This window comes from Thunnus maccoyii, chromosome 17, assembly GCF_910596095.1.
Source record: "Thunnus maccoyii chromosome 17, fThuMac1.1, whole genome shotgun sequence".
Taxonomy (NCBI): Eukaryota; Metazoa; Chordata; class Actinopteri; order Scombriformes; family Scombridae; genus Thunnus; species Thunnus maccoyii.
In genome coordinates this window covers 11,385,035-11,404,604 of record NC_056549.1, presented here as the reverse complement: position 1 = coordinate 11,404,604, position 19,570 = coordinate 11,385,035, and the positions used below count along the sequence as shown (strand labels likewise).

General features: G+C 39.5%; 1 protein-coding gene across 3 annotated transcripts in view; it reads right to left on the bottom strand.

Annotated features, from left to right (window-relative positions):
- Nucleotides 1-19,570, bottom strand: part of LOC121882298 (1-phosphatidylinositol 4,5-bisphosphate phosphodiesterase beta-1) — a 111,909-nt gene that overhangs the window by 5,761 nt on the left and 86,578 nt on the right. For 2 of the 3 annotated variants that reach the window (XM_042390443.1, XM_042390445.1), the window contains 18 exons: nucleotides 19,062-19,148; nucleotides 18,511-18,581; nucleotides 18,052-18,148; nucleotides 17,801-17,885; nucleotides 17,320-17,444; nucleotides 16,992-17,146; nucleotides 16,727-16,891; nucleotides 15,989-16,088; nucleotides 15,689-15,793; nucleotides 15,458-15,573; nucleotides 13,222-13,360; nucleotides 12,621-12,674; nucleotides 12,218-12,437; nucleotides 10,061-10,229; nucleotides 8,708-8,784; nucleotides 8,506-8,595; nucleotides 8,304-8,361; nucleotides 8,042-8,128 (listed from right to left, as the gene is read on the bottom strand). In XM_042390443.1, coding sequence (XP_042246377.1) covers nucleotides 8,042-8,128; nucleotides 8,304-8,361; nucleotides 8,506-8,595; nucleotides 8,708-8,784; nucleotides 10,061-10,229; nucleotides 12,218-12,437; nucleotides 12,621-12,674; nucleotides 13,222-13,360; nucleotides 15,458-15,573; nucleotides 15,689-15,793; nucleotides 15,989-16,088; nucleotides 16,727-16,891; nucleotides 16,992-17,146; nucleotides 17,320-17,444; nucleotides 17,801-17,885; nucleotides 18,052-18,148; nucleotides 18,511-18,581; nucleotides 19,062-19,148 — 2,000 coding nt within the window. Of the gene's footprint in view, nucleotides 1-8,041; nucleotides 8,129-8,303; nucleotides 8,362-8,505; nucleotides 8,596-8,707; nucleotides 8,785-10,060; nucleotides 10,230-12,217; nucleotides 12,438-12,620; nucleotides 12,675-13,221; nucleotides 13,361-15,457; nucleotides 15,574-15,688; nucleotides 15,794-15,988; nucleotides 16,089-16,726; nucleotides 16,892-16,991; nucleotides 17,147-17,319; nucleotides 17,445-17,800; nucleotides 17,886-18,051; nucleotides 18,149-18,510; nucleotides 18,582-19,061; nucleotides 19,149-19,570 lie in introns of those variants that run through there. The other variant, XM_042390444.1, reaches the window with a different exon arrangement.

The window sequence follows — 19,570 nt, the reverse complement described above, 5'->3', positions numbered from 1 at the left end:
TAATTTTCGTGATGTTAAAATTTGTCAGATTGAATTTTGACTTGGGACATCAAAAGCTTGAACATTTTGAACTGTGAACCAACTGTGATGCTTTTAATAGCAATAGTCCTTTAGAAACTGAATGGGACCCACAAGGTCAGAATAGTGTTCATTTGCCTGTTTAGTCTTTGTGTGCATATGTGAGCTTTTTCCTGAGTATGTATCTTGCCTGCATACAGTATATGTACGTGTGTGTGTGTGTGTGTGTGTGTGTGTGTGTGTGTGCGCACGGTCCAGTTTCTGCTTGGACACCAACCAGCAGCATTTATCTAGCCAGCTTTTAAATCTGTCTCTCATCTCTGAAGACCTGTCATCTGTCAACAAACCACACGCACACACACACACACACACACACACACATACACGCATACACACAGACACACACATTTCTGCCTTTCTTAAAATACAGCACTCAGTGACCTTCTTCACCAGCTGTCCTCGTTTTGAGAAGCTATCGAGGGAAGCAGAAAGCAGAGAAGGCCTCCAAAGAGCCAAATTAATTCTTTGCTTTGAGCTGTGACATAACGCCTGCTGCAGCGCCACAAAAAAGCCTTCAGCCGACAACCGTCATCTATGCAGCTATGTTAGCTGTGCCTCGTCTTATGGTCACAATAAGAAGGTTGTTTGATGTTTTTGCAAGTTTCTTCATCAGACCATTTCAATGACAAATGTCTTCTTTGCCATGGATGAAAACCAGCAAAGCAGAGCCTTAGATTGTGTGATGTGTATAGGTGTGTGTGTGTCCTGACCTTGAGCTATACTGCATATCCAAACACAGCCCAATTAGGCTAAACCCAAGATCCCATGTCCATGAGATGAGACAGGGTCACCACCCTGTCAGCATTACAGGCTTTTGGAAGAGAAAGGTTTGTCAAGCAATGTGTGTAAGTCGTGTGTGAGCGTGTAAGACTGAGCGAGAGAGACAGAGTGAGCGCAAGGGCAGAGAACGCCTTTCCTTCATTTACATTCTTTCCACTGTATTGGTCATAACTATGAAAATGAACTGCGGCAAGAGAAAGAACAACACAAGTAATGAAAGAGAGAGACAGAAGTAACCGCTCCAGAGAACGGGCTGTATGCTCCTTTCCATCTACTCTATCCCTGTGTATGTGTGTGTATGTGTGTGTGTGTGTGTGTGTGTGTGTGTGTGTGTGTGTGTGTGTGTGTGTGTGTGTGTGTGTGCGTCAGTGCCCTTTCCTGACTCCTCTCAGATAATTCATCTGCTGTTTTTCTTAGATTCCTCTCTTCACGTCCAGGAATTTAAAAAAACATCCCTGCATACCTCCATCATGCATGTAATGAGTGTTTCCCCTAGATGGATTGGTTCAAAAGGGAAGGTTAGCTGTGAAATGTGCTCGGTGTTATCTAGATGTTCTTGATCAGACGCAGTTAACTAGAGGAGAAGATATATAATGTGGCATTTTTTAAACATGACTCTATTATTGTGAAATGAAATGTCAACTTTTATAACAAGTATAACTAAAATGATTATTTTTGATGCCTTTAAAAAAATTGTTTTCATGAAACCCTGCTGCTTGCTGTCCCAAAGAGAATGTTATGGGAGTCAATTAGCTTAGCTTAGCATAAATACTGGAAGCAAGGGGAAACAGCTCCTTCCAAAGTTAAAAGTGTTGTGATTTGTATGTGTGTATGTTGTCTGTGATTTCTTCAAACCCATACCTCCAAACTGCAATGTAAAAATGTAAAGTTGTGGTTTTACAGGGAGTTACATGGTAGAACTAGGGCTAAGCTAAGCTAACCAACTCCATGCTCTAGCTCCATAGTTAACACACAGACATGAAAGTGGTATCAATCCTCCTACCTAACTGTCAGCATGAAAGCTCGGAACATATTTTTCAAAACGTTAAAAGTCCTTCTTATTCATCATTTCAACAGGATTCTTAGTACTGTAACAACTACTTAGTAACTGTAACACCCTACTGCCTTTTGTGCTGAAGTATACAGCTTTTGAGCAAAATTCTTGGAAAACTGAAATCTCAATCAATCTTTTTTTTTCCCTTCTCAATTCTTTTTTACATTCTCTCTTGCTGTGCTACAGATTAAATGAATAAAAAAGTGGCTCATGCTGAAGACGGAAACCTGGAAATCATACTGTAGAGAGGACAGTTTCCAGCAGTGAGTTCAGTAGTGAATGTTCCTTAGACAGAGCATAACCCCGGAGAGCTTCATTAGCACATGTGGGCATACATAATGAACACTCGTGCACTGATCTAAAGCATCTAGCATAATAGAGCAAGAAGAGTAACCAAGCATGCAACATGTACGCGCACTCACACGTACACAATGGATTTTACTTCACTGCTTCTGGTTTGCACTCAGTGTTCCCTGTGGGTATCGTGTGTGTGTGTGTGTCTGCGTGTGTGTGTATGCATAGGCACAAGTGCATTATTGATGCAAACCCGCCAGGCAGAGATGATGCAGATCAAAGTCTGTGATGAGGGAACATAGTGGCCACCCCTACACCACACAGTGAAGGGAGAGGGAGAGAGAAGGTTGCCACATACTTGCTTCCTTCCTCTTCAACTTCAGACCTCAACGTCTCCTCCAACCTGTTTGCGCCCACTCCCTTTGTCCCTCCCTCCTCTTCCTGCTTTCTTCCACCTCCAGTAACCATCCCTGCTATTGCGTCATGAGGATTCAGTTCCAAATTAACAGATTGCAGAGAGTCATGAAGGATAGAAGAGGATATAAGAGGTGGGGGGGTGGGGTGGGGGGGCAGTGGGGACCCGAGTTTCCATGACAACCGCACAGGACTCCTGCTTGTCGAACAAATTAGTGTGTGCGTGCATATATGTGAGCTCCTGTGTGTGTGAGATCTGCGTGTTGATTTAAGGCTTGCACAGTGGGGAGACACCATCATTTTTCTTTTCTGCTTTTCATTTAAGTAAGAAAGAATCAGCACGTCTCCTGCATAATATCGCAGATTCACACCACACACACATACACCAATGCACACGCTTGTGAAACACATTGCCAAATCACTATTTCATACACCTTTCACAGCCAGAAAACCCTGTGGAGGGAATGACTAGTACTTACAACATAGTGTGGTGAGCTATTAGTCCATAAAACCTTCAAAAAACCTTCAAAGATGCTGAGGTGGAATCCTTTTCACTAGCTGTCCATCTTATCTGTCCTTTTTGGGTCAACAAAAACACAATCTGACCACATCTGGGATGGTTTTAGAAAAAAAGCACTAACAGGTTAGATGTATAAGCAGTCAAAAGCCCTTAAAAGACTCATTGAGTCCAATTTGAAAAAAAAAACAAACAAGTTTTGTTAAGAAAGGATTTAAAACGGCCGTTCTTGTGCAATCAAGCAATTGCAGATTTTTTCCCCTAAACTCATTCAGCTCACTCACTCTGAACAGTCAGATCATCACCAGCACTCAAGATATTTAGACAAGAAGTCAAAACTCTAATTAATGAACGGTAAAGTGAAAGATTAGCTGCTAGTTATTGCTCTGAGAGTCAGTCTCGAACTATACATCTCAAACGATAAATAAATTTTTAACTTGCTTTGACAATACTGATGATTATGATCTACGTGACATGCAAATAATATGAGGTGGACACATGGCACTGTGAACTTGTCCCTGTGGCTATAACACAGAAAATAGAGGTTGAGAAATAGTAACATGTCATGATATAGGGTATCAAGAGTGTACCGAAACATCATTTGCCATCGTGCTGGGTACCGCTGACTCCTGTGGGGCGTTTTGATTGGATCATTAGCAGGACACTGACACCTGAGTGAACATGCTGGGAGTGACGACAAACCTCGCCATGTCTCTCTCTTTCTCTCTCCTTTCTCACACCATTTAGTACGTGACCCTAATGCTATCAACAAAAAGGGCTTCGACCACACAATTTTACTTAAAAAAAGGAGTCGCGGGTTCTTAATAATGCGGAGCTCAGAATAATGTATCTCTTCCATTTTGCACCCTTTCAACTTCAAATTGCTTGGAAATTATGCCTATTGCGGCTTGCTTTAAGCTGTTAGTTGCCTTCTTGCATAGATAGAGATTTTTTAGTTTGTTAATTGTGTACACACACTCACTACAGTTGTAGTGTAGCATTAACACTGGTGGGCTGCTCAGCTCTCAGGGTCTCCACCAGGAATGGTTATAGCTGTCCATTAGTGGCTGCTCTCAGCCCAGAGGAGAAACTGGGTCAGAACTGTATGACAGAGAAATTATGTTGTATCTTCCTCTCTGTGATTCATAAAGACTAACACACACACACACACACACACAAACCAGCCGTAGAGACACACAAGTATTTTTTTTAGTAGCTCTGCCCTGGTTAGTTATGCCCTCATCAATTACCCCCCAATGAAGCTCTCCACATCCTGTATGTCAGTCCTGATCTTTTCTGCTTTCTATGTTCAAGTGTCTGTCTGTTAATCCAATAATCAAAAGACTGATGAAGGGAATTCCTGTGAGCTAATTCACCAACTAAAAGAAGTTGTCAACAATATCTCCCTTTACCCCAAATATAATTTTGGGCGATTTTAACCACAATGAATGGATTGCATTCACAGTATTTATCACAAGAGCCAAGCTCTTTACAATGCCTTATATTCATCCTCTCTCTCTCTCTCTCTCTCTCACACACACACACACATTCATACACAGATGTTGTTGGAGCTGCTATGCAAGGACAATAATCTGCTCATTGGGAGTGGTTTTGGGTTTGGTGTCTTCCTCAAGGACATTTCCACATGCTATTAGGCAGAGCTGCCTTAATAAGAAGCCTTAATATACAGAGCTGTCTGTAACCAACATGTACAGTACCAGTCAAGTAAGTAAGTACTGCTTGAGGGGTGGGAAAACACGGACCGAACGGACTGGGATGTGTTAGTGAGTTCATATTATTTTGATGATATATAACATTAATTATCATAATAATAGCAGCTAAGTTAAATACACATTGGAACGGCAATGATATTCCCACTAAATCATGATTCAGTGAACCTCTGGCTATCTAAGTCTCTAAAGGTGCTTTTAAAAGAAAATGGCATTCAGGGATGTGAACCTCACAGAGTTGAAGAGAGTGCGAACTAAGTGAAACACGAAATCAGGGCAGCCAAAAACCGGTGTAATAAAAAATCTGTGACAGAGACCAGAGGAAATAGTCATAGCCTCTGTGTTTTACAGTATGAAAACAAATGTTTTGCTCCATTAAAATTACTGTGAGGGAACTTTTTTTTCCTTATTAGAAGCACTGAAATTCTCCCTTATGATGAGCATAAGTCAGAGGCTGTCATGGTTGTGAAAATCAGTCACTGTGGTGAGGTTGCTCTTCACTGTTTTGCTGAGAGGTTTTCATTAAATTTAAGCGTATCATGTCATAAAAGATAAATTCTTAACTTTGGTTGTTGTATCCTAATGTTGTGGGTAGCATCCTGAATTTTTTAACAAACATAACCCTGGGCGTTTCCTGCTAGCTGTCTCCAGAGTTGTGTCCTCTAACGTCTTTAGCATATCCTGCATACTGATGACTGTCGTTGCATGAGAGGAGATATGGCAGAAATGGTTGATTACTATGTAATAGCCTCCTTTAAGAGAATTAAATTTGCCATGGTCCGGATATTGATTTAGAGTAGATGATTCTGACAGTGGGTTAGGTGATGGATAATCAGTAGCAATTTTGTGGGAAACAATGATTGCTAACAGACTGAAATCTAATTGCAACACTGAAGTGATCAGCAACTGAGAGCAGCAGCATCGCCCTCTGTCATCTGAGGAAACCTGCATAATTCAATGTTGATTAGACCCCAATGACCCTGTTTCATACGGCTCATATTCAGCCTGCGCTGAAGTCATTATAATGTTGTTACTATTGACAAGAATGCTCTAGCAAAACAATTATAAGGGTAGTCACATAACAAGGAGCATAGTTCAATAACCTGAGTGATTTACACAACAAGCAGATGGTTAACAAGGCAAATACAATCATCTCTTTCTCTGCCCATCCCATTTTCTATTTAACATATTCTGGCCAGCGGTTTAGTCTCATTACATCATTTACCTCTACTGCAACATAGCAGCTTTGTGGATAAATGTGAAAGACCTACTGAATATGAGGTGTTCGGCTGGATGTCTTTACTGCACCTCCTACACTCAACTCGAACTGGTTTCAAAGGCACAAGGAGCTGTCACTTTGAGAGTGGGTGGTTATGGAACTGTCTCTGACAGAGTACTTGTGATTTAGACTTGAATAGATGTGGTATATGTACACTATACTCTTCTGCTCCTCATTTGACAACAAGAGTAAAAACAAGAGAGGAAGATCACATCAGAGTTTCTCCTTTGTAAACACATGTATCTCAATTATACTGGCAGTGGGTTTCAATGCGGTTTGTACTGGATTACATTACAAATTTTGCAAAAATCATTGGTGATTTCTTGGTAACCTGAACATCATCTACATTAACACATACAGTATACATCAAACAAACCCAGAAGAATACATAAATGTCTTTAAAATAAGAGATATTTAGAGTGAAATATAAGTAGAACAAAGAAGAGAGGAGAAATTTATACTTTTGTATCTTAGCGGATGTTGCAGTACTACATGAAAAATTGCATGTTCATAATTAGAAATATACTTTTAGATTATGATAACTTATGCTATATGCACAACTGACAAAACTATGCCTCCTAATAGGGTACAGACATCCTGGTGCGAAATTTTGTGCCACTGTCAGACTGGCTGACTATACTTTAAAACCACAAATGGGTAAGTTGTGTCACTTTTACTCTCTGGGTGGTATAGAGGATCTTGCGCAAAGGCCACACCGACAGCTGAGATCAAATACAAGCACTCCAACTGGGGTGTGATCTCACTATACTCACCATTCTGCTGCACCTGTTATGATGTTACACTGCCATGCTATTCAGATTACCACAAAATTTACAGTAATAAAACCACACTGTATTTTTGGCATAATTATAGTAATTCATACAACATTATGCATTGTATTAAGTTATATTTTATAGCCAGGCAGGTCTCAGCCATTACAGAGATGCAGTGCACATTTACTTGTTGCCAGTCAGTGGCAGAGGTGTGTAAAAACTTGCATATTAATACTGCCACACCAATGCTGTATTAATACTGAACACTGGGGTGCAATGATGGTCTTACCATGCTCTTCAGCTGCACATTCATCCTACAATGATAGTCACAATGATAAGATTGGGAACTGTGCAACTCAAACAGGAAAAGCAGACATGCTAAAACTCCCACAAACACACTAATGCATCCACCTCTTTCACATATTGATACTGTTTGCACTGTGCGTATGGTTATATAAACCTGGGGTGACATATTCTGATATGAGCAGGAAGATTCCTTAAAATGAAACCACACAACTATTATTCTGTGAGGCTGCAACAATCTCCATATTCAACAATGTCCACCATATAGTTTTGCACAAAAGAGCCAGTGCTGCATCTTACTAAACCTGGCCCAAGTCTCCCCCTAGTGGTAAAAATGAGCAGGAAGAGTTAGAGATACAGTTTTGGTCAAGAACAATTTACTTACATTCCCCCTATTCCCCCTATCTGCTCAAAACTTACAGTATAAATCAGACAAAGCATTATGCAGAGCTTTTGCAAAATAACCAAAGTATACATCTCCTTTTTCTGGTGGCCAATATTCAATAATCAGTTAATACAGGTCTTTATACAGTTGTTTTCAATTTTTGTTTGAAATATCTGCTGCAAGATCTCCATTTGCAACCAGCTGTTTCCAATGGGAGTTTATTTATTTTTTGCACATGCAAGGGACCAAATGCAATTACCCTGGACACCCTGAGGGTGGATCCTGCCTCACACCAGTAACTTAAACAAAAACTGTGGTAAGTATGTGATGGGATTAAGGAAAAATTGATGTACGCTATCAGAGGGACATCTTAAATGAACACTTTGTGGCCATTTAGGGGTTTTTTAAAAACATTTTCATAGTAAACATCTTACCTTTGGCCTTTCATCCAAAATTTGCTGACGGACGTCCTTGTGCTTCTCCAGTAGTCTCTCTTGTCTTTTACTCTGTGCGTCTTCCAACTAAAAAAAACACACACAGATACTATAAGGTCTTTGCATGACAGGAGGGAATATGAATTTTTAATAGTGTTTTTTGAAGGCAATTGTTGACTTTCACTGTAAACGCTACACATGTTTTATGTTGGTAATCATTATTATATGTTCTCTAGCAAACCGTAGCCATATCCTCTCTTACCCGTTTGATGTACTGCACCACCTCGTTCACAAACGATCTGTTGATCTCCAGCTTTTCTCTGTGGGGAGAATTTTAACAGTCAAACAGAGAAAACAAATCTTTAGTATTTAGTGACATCTAGTGGTCATCCAAGTAAAAAAAAAAATCCAAACCCACAAGAAAGCAGACTATTTACAATTCCTGTTCAAATACAGACACTTACTCTTCTGTTACATTCTTGTCTTTGGATTTGGCTTCGTTGATCTTCTCTTGCCTTTTCTTGTCCATTTTCTTCTTGAGATCCTTCTTTTCTCTATAGACGGTGAGATGGGAAAAGAGGACAGAGAGAGAGTGAAAATGTTAAAATGATATCTGGGTGTGCGTTTGTGAATATATGTCGCGCTGTATAATGATCACAGTCTTACTTTTCACAGATGTCTCTGAGCTTTTTGAGCTGAGCACTCTGGCACTCTTCTGCTATAGTGGTCAACTTCTCAACCAGCTAGAGAGAGAGAGATAAAGGGTGAGTTATAATGTGACACTAAGAACGAAAGACGGTGAAGCGAGTGAGACAGGAAACATCTGCTTTTCATTTTTCAAAGATTCTGATTGAAATTAAACAGCATTCAGATACGGGAAACAACTCAATCTCCAATATGTTTGTTGTCATTTGCTTGAATAAACCTGTCCAATGCTTCAGCTGTGCTTACTGTGCAGGTGTACTGGAGCAGAAGACATTAATTTTTCCACACCATACAACACAACATGTGCACAGGCAGCAGAACGATGGCTGTAATAATGTAGATGGGGAGGAGGGAGTGACCTAGAGCAGCATTTGTTTACTCATTTGTTTAATATGGATAGTCTGTGTTCGCTTTTCTTTGCACTAGGATGGCAGGAGGCAGTCAGCAAATTATCCAGTCCCACACAAGTCAGGGCAAGCTCCCGTATGTGTATGGTACTGTACAGTATATGTGTGCTGGTTTATTCCAGTGCCAAATACTGAATGCACTTGATTATACATACACATATAATTTTATATGCACTGTTTGTCTGGGAACAGTCCAACTTTGCAGACTGGGAAAGTGCATTTATGCCTTCCATAGATAAACATATTTTAATCAATCTGCCACAACAACTTCACAAGGGTACACGAGTTCAGTAGAGACAAGTGTGAAATGAGTTTCAAGTATGGTGGCCATAAATAGGCAGCTAATAGATGTACAGAGATGACAGGAAATCAGACTCAATTCTTTATGTATGTGCAGCATAGACTAAACAATTAGTCAAATCAAGTCAATTTTTATTTATATAGCCCATTATTACAAAACACACGTTTGCCTCAATCTGTACAGCATATAACATCCTCTATCCTTAGACCCAATGATTATACAATACTCTGTGGACCTTCTGGAAATAGCACACTTTTAGCTAGTATAGATGTGAGAAAAATCTTGATGTCCACTTTCATAGATTTGCCAATTATCAGGCCATTTCACTGCAAATAACAAAATTTTTTAAGTAAATTGGAGCTTTGCATGTGCATGCAAATGGCATTTCCAAGAGATTTGCCCATACTGCATACTGTCAATGGTGCCAGTAAATGAGAACAACAGAGATCAGCTGTTGAATAGAAAAAAGTAGAGATATAGTAGCTTAGCAGACAGTATGAGACAGCTTTGCTACAATCTGATTAATTAACTATTTACTTAACCATGAGCAAACCCAGCTTCTGTCACATCTATATATGTGTATTTAGGGTGTGTGTTTGTGAGTACCTGCTTGATGTGTTCTCGTTTCTGGTACTTTTCGCTGTAGTACTGCTCCTGGCGAAGTGTGAGGAGCTGTTGCTGCTGCTGTTCCTTAAGTTCTGCCAGCCTCTGGCTGCACTCTTGATCCAGCTCACATAGCTCCTGGTCCAGGGTCGACAGAGAGTGTTCGGACCGGCTGGACGGACACACACACACACACACACACACACACACACACACACACACACACACACACACACACACACACACACACACACACACAGAAGCACACAGCCACAAACACAAACAGAACATTCACAGATTAAGATATCTGCCTCAATTTTAAAGTAGAGTTGTCCTTACTCATTCTATTGATGTTGTAAATTAATGCATGAGATATGTATTTTTATATAAAATAAAACTGCTATGCTTCATAATTGTCTAGTTGTCTAATATAATTGTCCGGTTGTTTATTTATATAATTGTCTGGTTGTATATGTTCAAGTTCAAGACCTTTATTTGGGACAATTGGTTTTGCCACAGTAGCAATAAAAAACAGCAACACAGGGTGAAACACACAAGACAAAAACACATAAATACAGGAGTAAAAGGTGAACACATGAAGTAAAAAAATTACACTACTAGTGAAGAAAAAAGAGGAGAAATAGACATGATTGGAGATGTGCTGATGCCACCTGTACTTTACAGAGCTGAGCAGTGAAAATGGAAGAGTGTATGAAAGAGAATTTCTATTTGCTAGTTGTTTATGATGGTTGTCTGAGGAACCAGAGGGCAGAAAGTTAAATTCTAAGTGCAGGGGGTGGTTACTGTCAGATACGATGGGTTCTGCTTTCTTTAACATCTCTTTATTTAACAGTTCCTGCAGAGGGCCGATAATATTGCTACTGACTTTCATCACCCTTGTTAATGAGTTTTTATGTTTGAGGTTGGGAAATGCATACCAGCAAATGAAAGAAAAAGCAAAAACTGACTCAATAAAAGATTTATAAAGCAATGTCGTCAGTGATCCGTAAACCTGGAACTTGGCTTGTTTCCTCAGACACAAAAGATGCTACTGGTTTGTCTCACTCAGCATATGTTTCTATCAAAGGTCATCTTATTGTTAATTATACTTGTAAGACTCAACAATCTCAACATCTTGTCATCTGGTATGTAGAGTATATATATGTTTATTTATGTGTATATTCATATTAGCTGGTTGGTAATTACATCTGTTTGTATTGCTGTTTATTGCTTGTTGTCAATGTGAGCCAGGCAACACAGTTTCATTCTACTGTGCACCTCTATAGTATGCGGCCTTAGAATGACAATAAAGTTAACCTTGAACCTTTGAACCTTAATCAACAAAGCATTTGTAACACTGATTTTCAAAAACATGTTCTCATGACCGCACGTCCTTTGGTCATCAAAATAACATTTATACATGTTTGCAGAGAACTTTCTCAGGGAGTGATACAAAGAACATGGATGTTGAGGTCATTTCAAACATTAGCAGAGACGCTTATCTGACAGTAACTTGGATGAAATGTGTTATCTGTCTTTTGCAGTGCCCCTCTGGGTTCCACACTGTCTGAGCGGACTGTAATCTTTGCTGTGTGTTCAGTTCTGTTTTTTCAGGGTTATGGACTCCTGAGGGTCCTGAATGAGTCCCTGAGGCTTGGAGCAGGCCTTATCCACTTATTCTTACTCTACACATAGCTCAGCCTTTTTTCTTTCCTGGGAGGATGTGTGTGCCTAATAGTGTTTGTGTGTTGTTGCAATTCAATATGCTGCAGTAGATTTTGATGTGTGTTTTACAGTGAATGATGTTCTGTGTATTTCTTTAGATGGAGGACAGAAAGAAAGGGAGAAAACAAAAGGAAGGAGGTAGGAAAAATTAATATGTTTTATACAGTATACAATATATTACAGCATTGTAATTAATGTTTTTTATGACTTTTCAACTTTGACTTGAGTCAGTTGAAAAAAGTGGGAGCCATGAGTGACCTTCCCTTTTTTACAGTAAATAGTGAAAATGTTAACTGCTGGGAATCTCTCAATGTGACACTGTGTCTACATTTTGCCAGTAGCTTCTTTTTTCTTAGCTGTGCTGATGCAGGAAAGATTTCAAAGAGGTGAAGCACAGAAGAAGAGTTTGAACAGGAGAAGAGGAGGGCTACCTACCTTTTCTTACCGTCTCGTTTGTGGCTCTTCTGCAGGGCGGAACGCCGGCGCTGATGCTGACTCTGTAACTCAGAAACACGAGCTGTGTGCTCCTTGATCAGCTCGCTGGTCTTGCGGTGGTGTTTCCGAACCAGCTCCTTCATCTCCTTGTACTGCTTCCTCTGCTCTCGAACAAAGCCCTTCTGTTGCTTCAGCTCCTCCACTGTCTGAGCCTCCAATTCTGAAGGCAAAATCATTTCCATGAGTATCATGTACACGACCACCAAAACCAGTGAGTCTGAGTGCCTGAAGGTCAGATAAATACTGAAATAGTTTCAGTTTAAGTAAGGAGTCAAATCGGCAATCAATAACCACAGATAAAATAGTAAGTTCTCAAGGCTGGGGTTAGAGGTCATAACCTTACCAGTGAGGACACTCTGAATGATGTCTTCAGTCTTCACTGATGGTTTCAGAGAGCCTGTAAAACAAGTTCCCAGGTTAGGTTGCAAGTTAGTTTTACAGTAAAGCTGTGACTGTATATCTTGGAACTTAACTGAAATTGTTCAGATTTGTGTATTTACAACAAAGAAAGTATTTTCAGCAGCTGTTTTGTTTATATAAATAAATAACAGGGTTTGGCTATATCTGCATGATATAGATATATATAGATGCAGAAATCAGAACTAATAATCATATGATACAGGGAATAACTGTCAATACAGTTTTAGAGGAAGATAAAAAATATTGTCTATTACACATTAGCAGATAAATTATGGGTGTATTATGATTAACAACAGAAATAAAAATGCAAAACTCGAGGGTTTGTAAATTTACATGACTTGTAACTGTATACCAAAATAATTTAAGTGATGTCTATCATGATATATTTTAAAACAATCGACTTTCCAAGTGATACTAATAAAGGCTTATATTGCTATAGTATAATTATAATGCAATTATAATGTTTAAAATTTTAGCTACTGCACATGTAGTGGTGGGATTTGCAGGCTGGCTTTATACAGTACCTGCAGACTGAGGCTGGTGGCCAACAAGCGAAGGTTGTTTTGGGGCGATAATAGGTGTGTGGCTCAGTCCGTTCTCTGCAGGCAATGCTACCCTCTGGTCCACCTTAGATTCTGAGGGGGCATCGCTTCCTGCTTCCACCTGTCCATCACATGAAAAATTCAACATTTGGATCAATCCCACTTGTCATTCAAAACAACCGAATGCAGCGCTGACTCTCAATATTATGCAGAATAACATGAAAAAACACAAGTACCCTCCTTTGCATTAGACAATTTGTCTTACCAACTGACAAAGTCTTTACAACATTTCTTTTTCTTCTTCTTAGTTTAGACTTGAATAAAATACTTCCTTTTTCATTGTCACAGAGCTTGCAAAGCCCATGACACTATTTAAGATTTCCTCCACTGGGGGTGTCTGCTTTCAGAAGTCTCTTGTTGTACCTGTGTCTTGAAGTATACTTTGTAGACATAGCTTTGGTAACCCACTCTCAGCATGGCTTCCTGTGCCGAGACTCAGCAGATCCTAATTTCCCCTAGGCTCCGCTGAATCTTGGACTATATGTTCTTATCTCTAAAAGGTTAATGCAATTTTTAAAAAAATATATATCTTTTCTAGTCACGCTGGCCAGATCTACTCTTCTCTTTTCCTGCTCTCTCTACATTCATCTCCTCACACTGCGCTCTGCCTTCCCATGCTCTACCACTTTTGGTGACTGTTGCCATGGTCACAGCATGAAGCAACTCGCCGTCGGTCATCCTCGCGGGTAATCATATCAGCTGGTAAATCAGATAAAGGAAGCCCCTCAGGACCAACCCTTCTTTCCAGCCCCCTCTTCTAATAACCCAAGATAACCCCATGTCCTGCCTTGCCTCTCATCCTAAATGTATCCTTACTTCAATTTTAGAAATTGTTGCTCACATATCTCCTCAGGCATCACCAACATTAATCCATTGATTGCACCAACATTAATCTTTAGCTTGTACTCGCCGTCAAGTACGTTTAAAATGACTAACACCATTAACAAAGATCGCTACTACTTTACCATCAATGCCCCACTTACAAGTCCCCACAATCCATAAAATCCATTCTCCTGCTATTGTTGTAATGTTGATAGCCCATTAGTGTGGGATATTTGCGTGCAATCTGTCCTTGTATATGTCAATGGGAACAAAACAGAACATCACATTCTCTAAAGCAGCAATGACTTGTTAAGATGTTCTGAGCTGCTTGGCATTTAGTTAATGTTCAAGCTAAAGCATGTATTAAATTTAAATGGTCACTGAAAATTTAAATTAATGGTTTAAATTCATATACTTGGCATGTTTACTGCTTATAGTTAATCACATCAGTCCAGTTAGTCAGCAGTAGTAGTAATAGTTTATACATTTTTAGTGCCTGCGTCAGGATTAGAGTTAGGATTGCTGTTTAGATAAAGTCTAGGTTAGATCTACCATAGTGTAGATACCACAAATAAGCAAGTAACCCTTTGCCAAATTTCTATTTGTTGTCACTGAACAGCAGAGTATCAACACAGCCAGATAACTTGTGTCACACACCATAGAAGAGGTTGCATCGGAGTATCCAGATAAATCAGTTATCGGCCTTTGTATCATTTCAGTCAAACAACTAATGTGACAGAGTTGTAGGAAATGAATGGTGGTATGTGCAGTGTTGATTTTTGACAACCAAATGTGTCACTTCCTACAAGCATACAATTTAAAGCCCGCAGGTGGACGCTGGGAAGAGGCTTGATGAAACACAGCAACAATACTGTGTTGCAGCTGTGGTTGTAGTACTGTTTATCACGGAGGGACTAGGAATGAAAAATGGCCAAAACAAAGTCTGTTGGTAATATCTACGGGGATCTGTGCAAGCCGGGGCTCATAATCCATCTTTTGACTATAATGATGCTGGTAGATGGTTGTGAGTTTTAAATTACTTTGTAAGAAAAAAGGAAAAAAAAAATCCTCATATTGCTTCTATTAAATGACATATTAATAGGATTTTGTTGAAGAAAGAGAACTCCAGTTCTCCCTGCATCATCTCATTCTACTCACCATATGTTTTAAATTTCTAAACCAGTTAGTGAGAGGTGCCAGCTGGCTGAGGGACCTCTCATCTCTATCAGCAACTGATCAGTGGCAGCAGGAATAAAGCTTTCCACACATGAAAACAAACAATTAGGAGAGCTCACACAGATGTGGGATGACCTGTATGTATAAACAATACACACACCTCTTTGTCACCCTCCTCCTCTCCCCCCTCCTCCAAAGTGAGAGCAGCCAGCTGATTGGCTCTCTGCTCCATCAGGTTCACATAGCGGATGGGATTGGACAAGGCTTCTATGACGTCTGAGGATCAATGAGAAGAAAACAGAGCAGCTGAGCTGAGCGTGAAACTCAACCCAAAGTTTTTTTTTTGGACTGAACGTTTCAGTTTGGGTTTCAATATGTTCAACAGACTCACCTGCAAATGTGTCAGGGACATAATCCTTCACTTCTACATACACAAACAGAGCAGGCATCGTCAGGGACTGGTTCTTCTCATTCCTTAGGCTGATGTAATGATAGCCTGCAGGGTTGAAGTCAGATTAAGAGTCTATCAGTTGTCAGAAATGATCAGCAAAGAATATAAAATTGTTTTGATGCTGTTTCTGACCTCTTGTCTATGATCTAATGTCTTTAAATGCTAAAATACCCTTGCTTTTTCCTATTTTCTCATTGTTTTGGAATGATGGTAGATAAAGAGGGAAGTGTTGAAACGAACCTGGACGGATGGCTGACACAGGAATGATACGGTGGCCAATAAACTTCCCTCCTTCTTCAAACACTGCTATCCTTATTGAAGCCAGTGTGGGTAGAACAACCTGAGGAGAATGTATAAAATGCACTCAGTATTACATGTCATTCGCTGTTCAGAGAGCGAGTGGAAACAAATCGTCAACACTTAAACACACAATCTGGATAATAATGACACCACTAACTGCGACTATTCTATGATATTTTCACCAGAAATTCTTTTATCATTTTATATTCCATGTAGTTCTAAAACTTTTTACACATTACATTGAGCACGTATATATGCATGGCCATTAATATGAGCATACCCATTAGCATATACTGTACTTCCTGAACTGCAAAATTCTTAGCTTCACCTGTCTCTATCTCATTAAGCATACGCAGTGTTTGCCCTTAGTGATGAATTTAAACTCTTTAAAGATTTTTTGTGTTTATATGTCAGCTGGTTGTATTTAAGAGAGGTATTCTAGTACGAGTAATTTATATTGTAAAAGGGTCTTATACTCTTAAGATCAACTGCTACAATATTCTAGGATGATTATCTAAAAGGTGAATGCATCATTGTCTTCAGCACCTATATCAGTTTATGTTATTTCATTTTCTGCCTTAATACATTCGTATCACACTTCTGGAAAAAGCAAAAACAAACTCAGTTTAAACTGTGTTAAGTATGTCATCACATGTATGCACAACACCATTATCTGACCTTCTTAAAGACAATGGCCTCCTCTTCCCAGACAGGGTTAATAGCATTGCCCTGAGATGTCTTGGTCTTGAAAGCTTTCCTCTTGGTGTCCACTGGTAAGCCAAACATATCTATCTCTACGTACGTGCCTACTTTCTTATCAGACAGGAACTGGCCTGAGATGATCTGGAAGGAAGGAACATGGGAGAGAGAAGGAAATAAATATGATCAGACAGAAAGAGAACTGTGAAAATAGATAACCAGGCAACCTCAAACATGCACACACCTTCACAGACAATGTGTTGGCTACTATCCCATCCACTGTGCTTTCAGTGAAAGGGTCAAAGTGTTTGTCCGGCCGCCTCATAAATTCAGGTTTCAGTCTAAAGCCGCATTTTCCATTGTACTCATACATGCCCAGGTTCAGCTGCATGGACAAATCTGTGGAGTGAGAACAGAATAACAAAAGTTAATATAGGAGGGTCAATAACACTTATAAAAACAGACAAAATTTATCATTTTCATTTATCGTTTATTAAATGAAAATGATTATATCAAGAGGACCAATTAATACTTTTTTCTCTAATAAAATGCCTGTCACTATCCTCCCTCACCGATGGTCTGGAAGTTGAGTGCCACCAGCTGACAGCCGGCGTTCCAGAAGAGCTGAGGGTTGTAGTTGGATGAATCCACTCTGGTGCCTTTAGGGTAGATCCTGCTCAGCTGCAATTTGTTGTATCTGAACAAACTGGTTAAGGATAATTCTGCATGGCCTGTATTAGAAAATACAACTGTAACTGTGATTACTGTACTGCTACCACTATTTCTTCAACTTCTACTTGTATTACGACTTTAGTAGAATTAATGACTTCAAATTACACACAGTTATATGTATATCATTATCATCCCATTATTACTTTAATTTAACAAGATGAAACAAACAATCATGAGGAATATAATGAGACATACTACAGTATGTGCACTACAGACACAGCTCAAAGAACAGAAATATAACATTAATGCAAATTAGATTCAAACATTGTCAGTTTTATTAAGGAGTACAAACCACTGTTTCAGTAAAACTGAGAAGGATACTCCACAAACTCTACAGGACATTTGGTCAGTTGCTCCAGAGCTTTGGTCTCTACGAAGGACGACATCTGGAAACTGCGATTGATCTCTGTAAACAGAAAAGGTGATATGCTGATCAGACTGGATAGACAAAGACTAAATTTACTCCTTCTATAAAAACACTTGTTTATAGCTCTTCTGTGTAGCTGATTTTTAATTTTGTGAGCACATATCTTATCTCTTGTTGGACTGTACTGTTCATTGTTCTTACATACTTTTAGAAGCTTCGAAGCTGTTGAACTTGACTGGCTGGATGTAGGTGACCAGGTTGGACATTTCCTCGGTGGCAGATGCCTCACTGCCTGCTGTACCCTGTACATGAGAACACACCAAATGCATTGCAACACAATATTTTAACAAAAGGTTTTTTATAATCATTGAAAGAAATGAAGGAGCTGTTTCATGAGCTTCTTAGACCCAAAATAATCTGTCGGAGAAGATCTGTATACTGTAAAAAGTAAATAAGATTGTGGGCTTCTCAGAGACAGTTTACATCTAAACACATTTCAAGATATACACTGAAGAGACACATCAGTAGGAATAAAACGCATCATCAAAAATGTTAACTAGAGGGCAGCCGTAGCGTATGACATGCAAACAGTACACTGAACAGTAAATGTTAATGATTACTGGTATTTGTAGTGAATGTTGAGTGTCACTTGTGGGAAACCCACCTCATCCGTTGAACCCTTTTTACAGTCGTCATCGTCATCATCTTCATCCTCGCTTTCTGCCTCCACCTCACCTAAAATCACAGCCACAGATTTGATCAGAGACAAATGAAATAAATTAAGCCAAACAAACCAAAGTTACATTTGTTTAAATGTAACGGATGTTTCAACAAACTAAAGGACATGCAAAAACTCAGGAAGACTGGCCTGAAAGCTGATAGCTTTTAAACAAGTCTTTTATCTAGGATCAGTTGCCTCCATTACATTTAAAGCAGCAAGACAAACAAGGTTTACAATGACAGCTCCCAAATCAAGTTGCTCATGGACTGAGGAAATTAATTTTAATATTGTTTTGGTCCAGCTGGACCAGCCTGTTGTGTATCCACATAATGAGAGATCTACTAAAGATTTGCCTCTGAGTCTGAGGTCACACTGACTGAGGAAATTAATACAGCGTAATGGTCGAACTGACCTATAGCTTTTGTGCCAGCCTAATGAGAGCTCTACTAAAGATATCCCACTGAGTCTGAGGTCATGTACTATGTTTGACTCACCAATAGACTTTCTGCCCTGCGGCCTCAGGCTGAGCTCAGCACCCTCAGAAGGCTGCGAGGAATCTGCCATCTCCTCTTTGGTTGAACCTATGCAGAGAAACAACACACTCATAAACAACAGACCAGTCTCTTACAATAATACAAGGTCAAACTACTGCTCTCGCTTTTCAAAATGCTGGTTTTGTCCCCTCCAATGTTACAGTTTCAGTTTCATTTACTCACTAAAAACTCTCTAAATATTGTGATCTTACTGTCTAGCTGCCAAAATCTAGTGTTGATACACTCATCTAGGTTGTCTTCAATTCTTACCATGCTTTGTGAGCAGCAGCAAGATTCAGGACATTTTTTTTTGCCCCAAATTTTGGCTGTCAGGGCACATAGAGGCAGCCCTAAACTTCTGATTGGTGGAGTTTGCAGGATGGTCAAAAACTACTCGCCCTCCTCTGCATGTTTTTTGGGGAAAAATAATGAAATTTCTATTTCTATTTACAGGTGAGAATGTGTAGTTG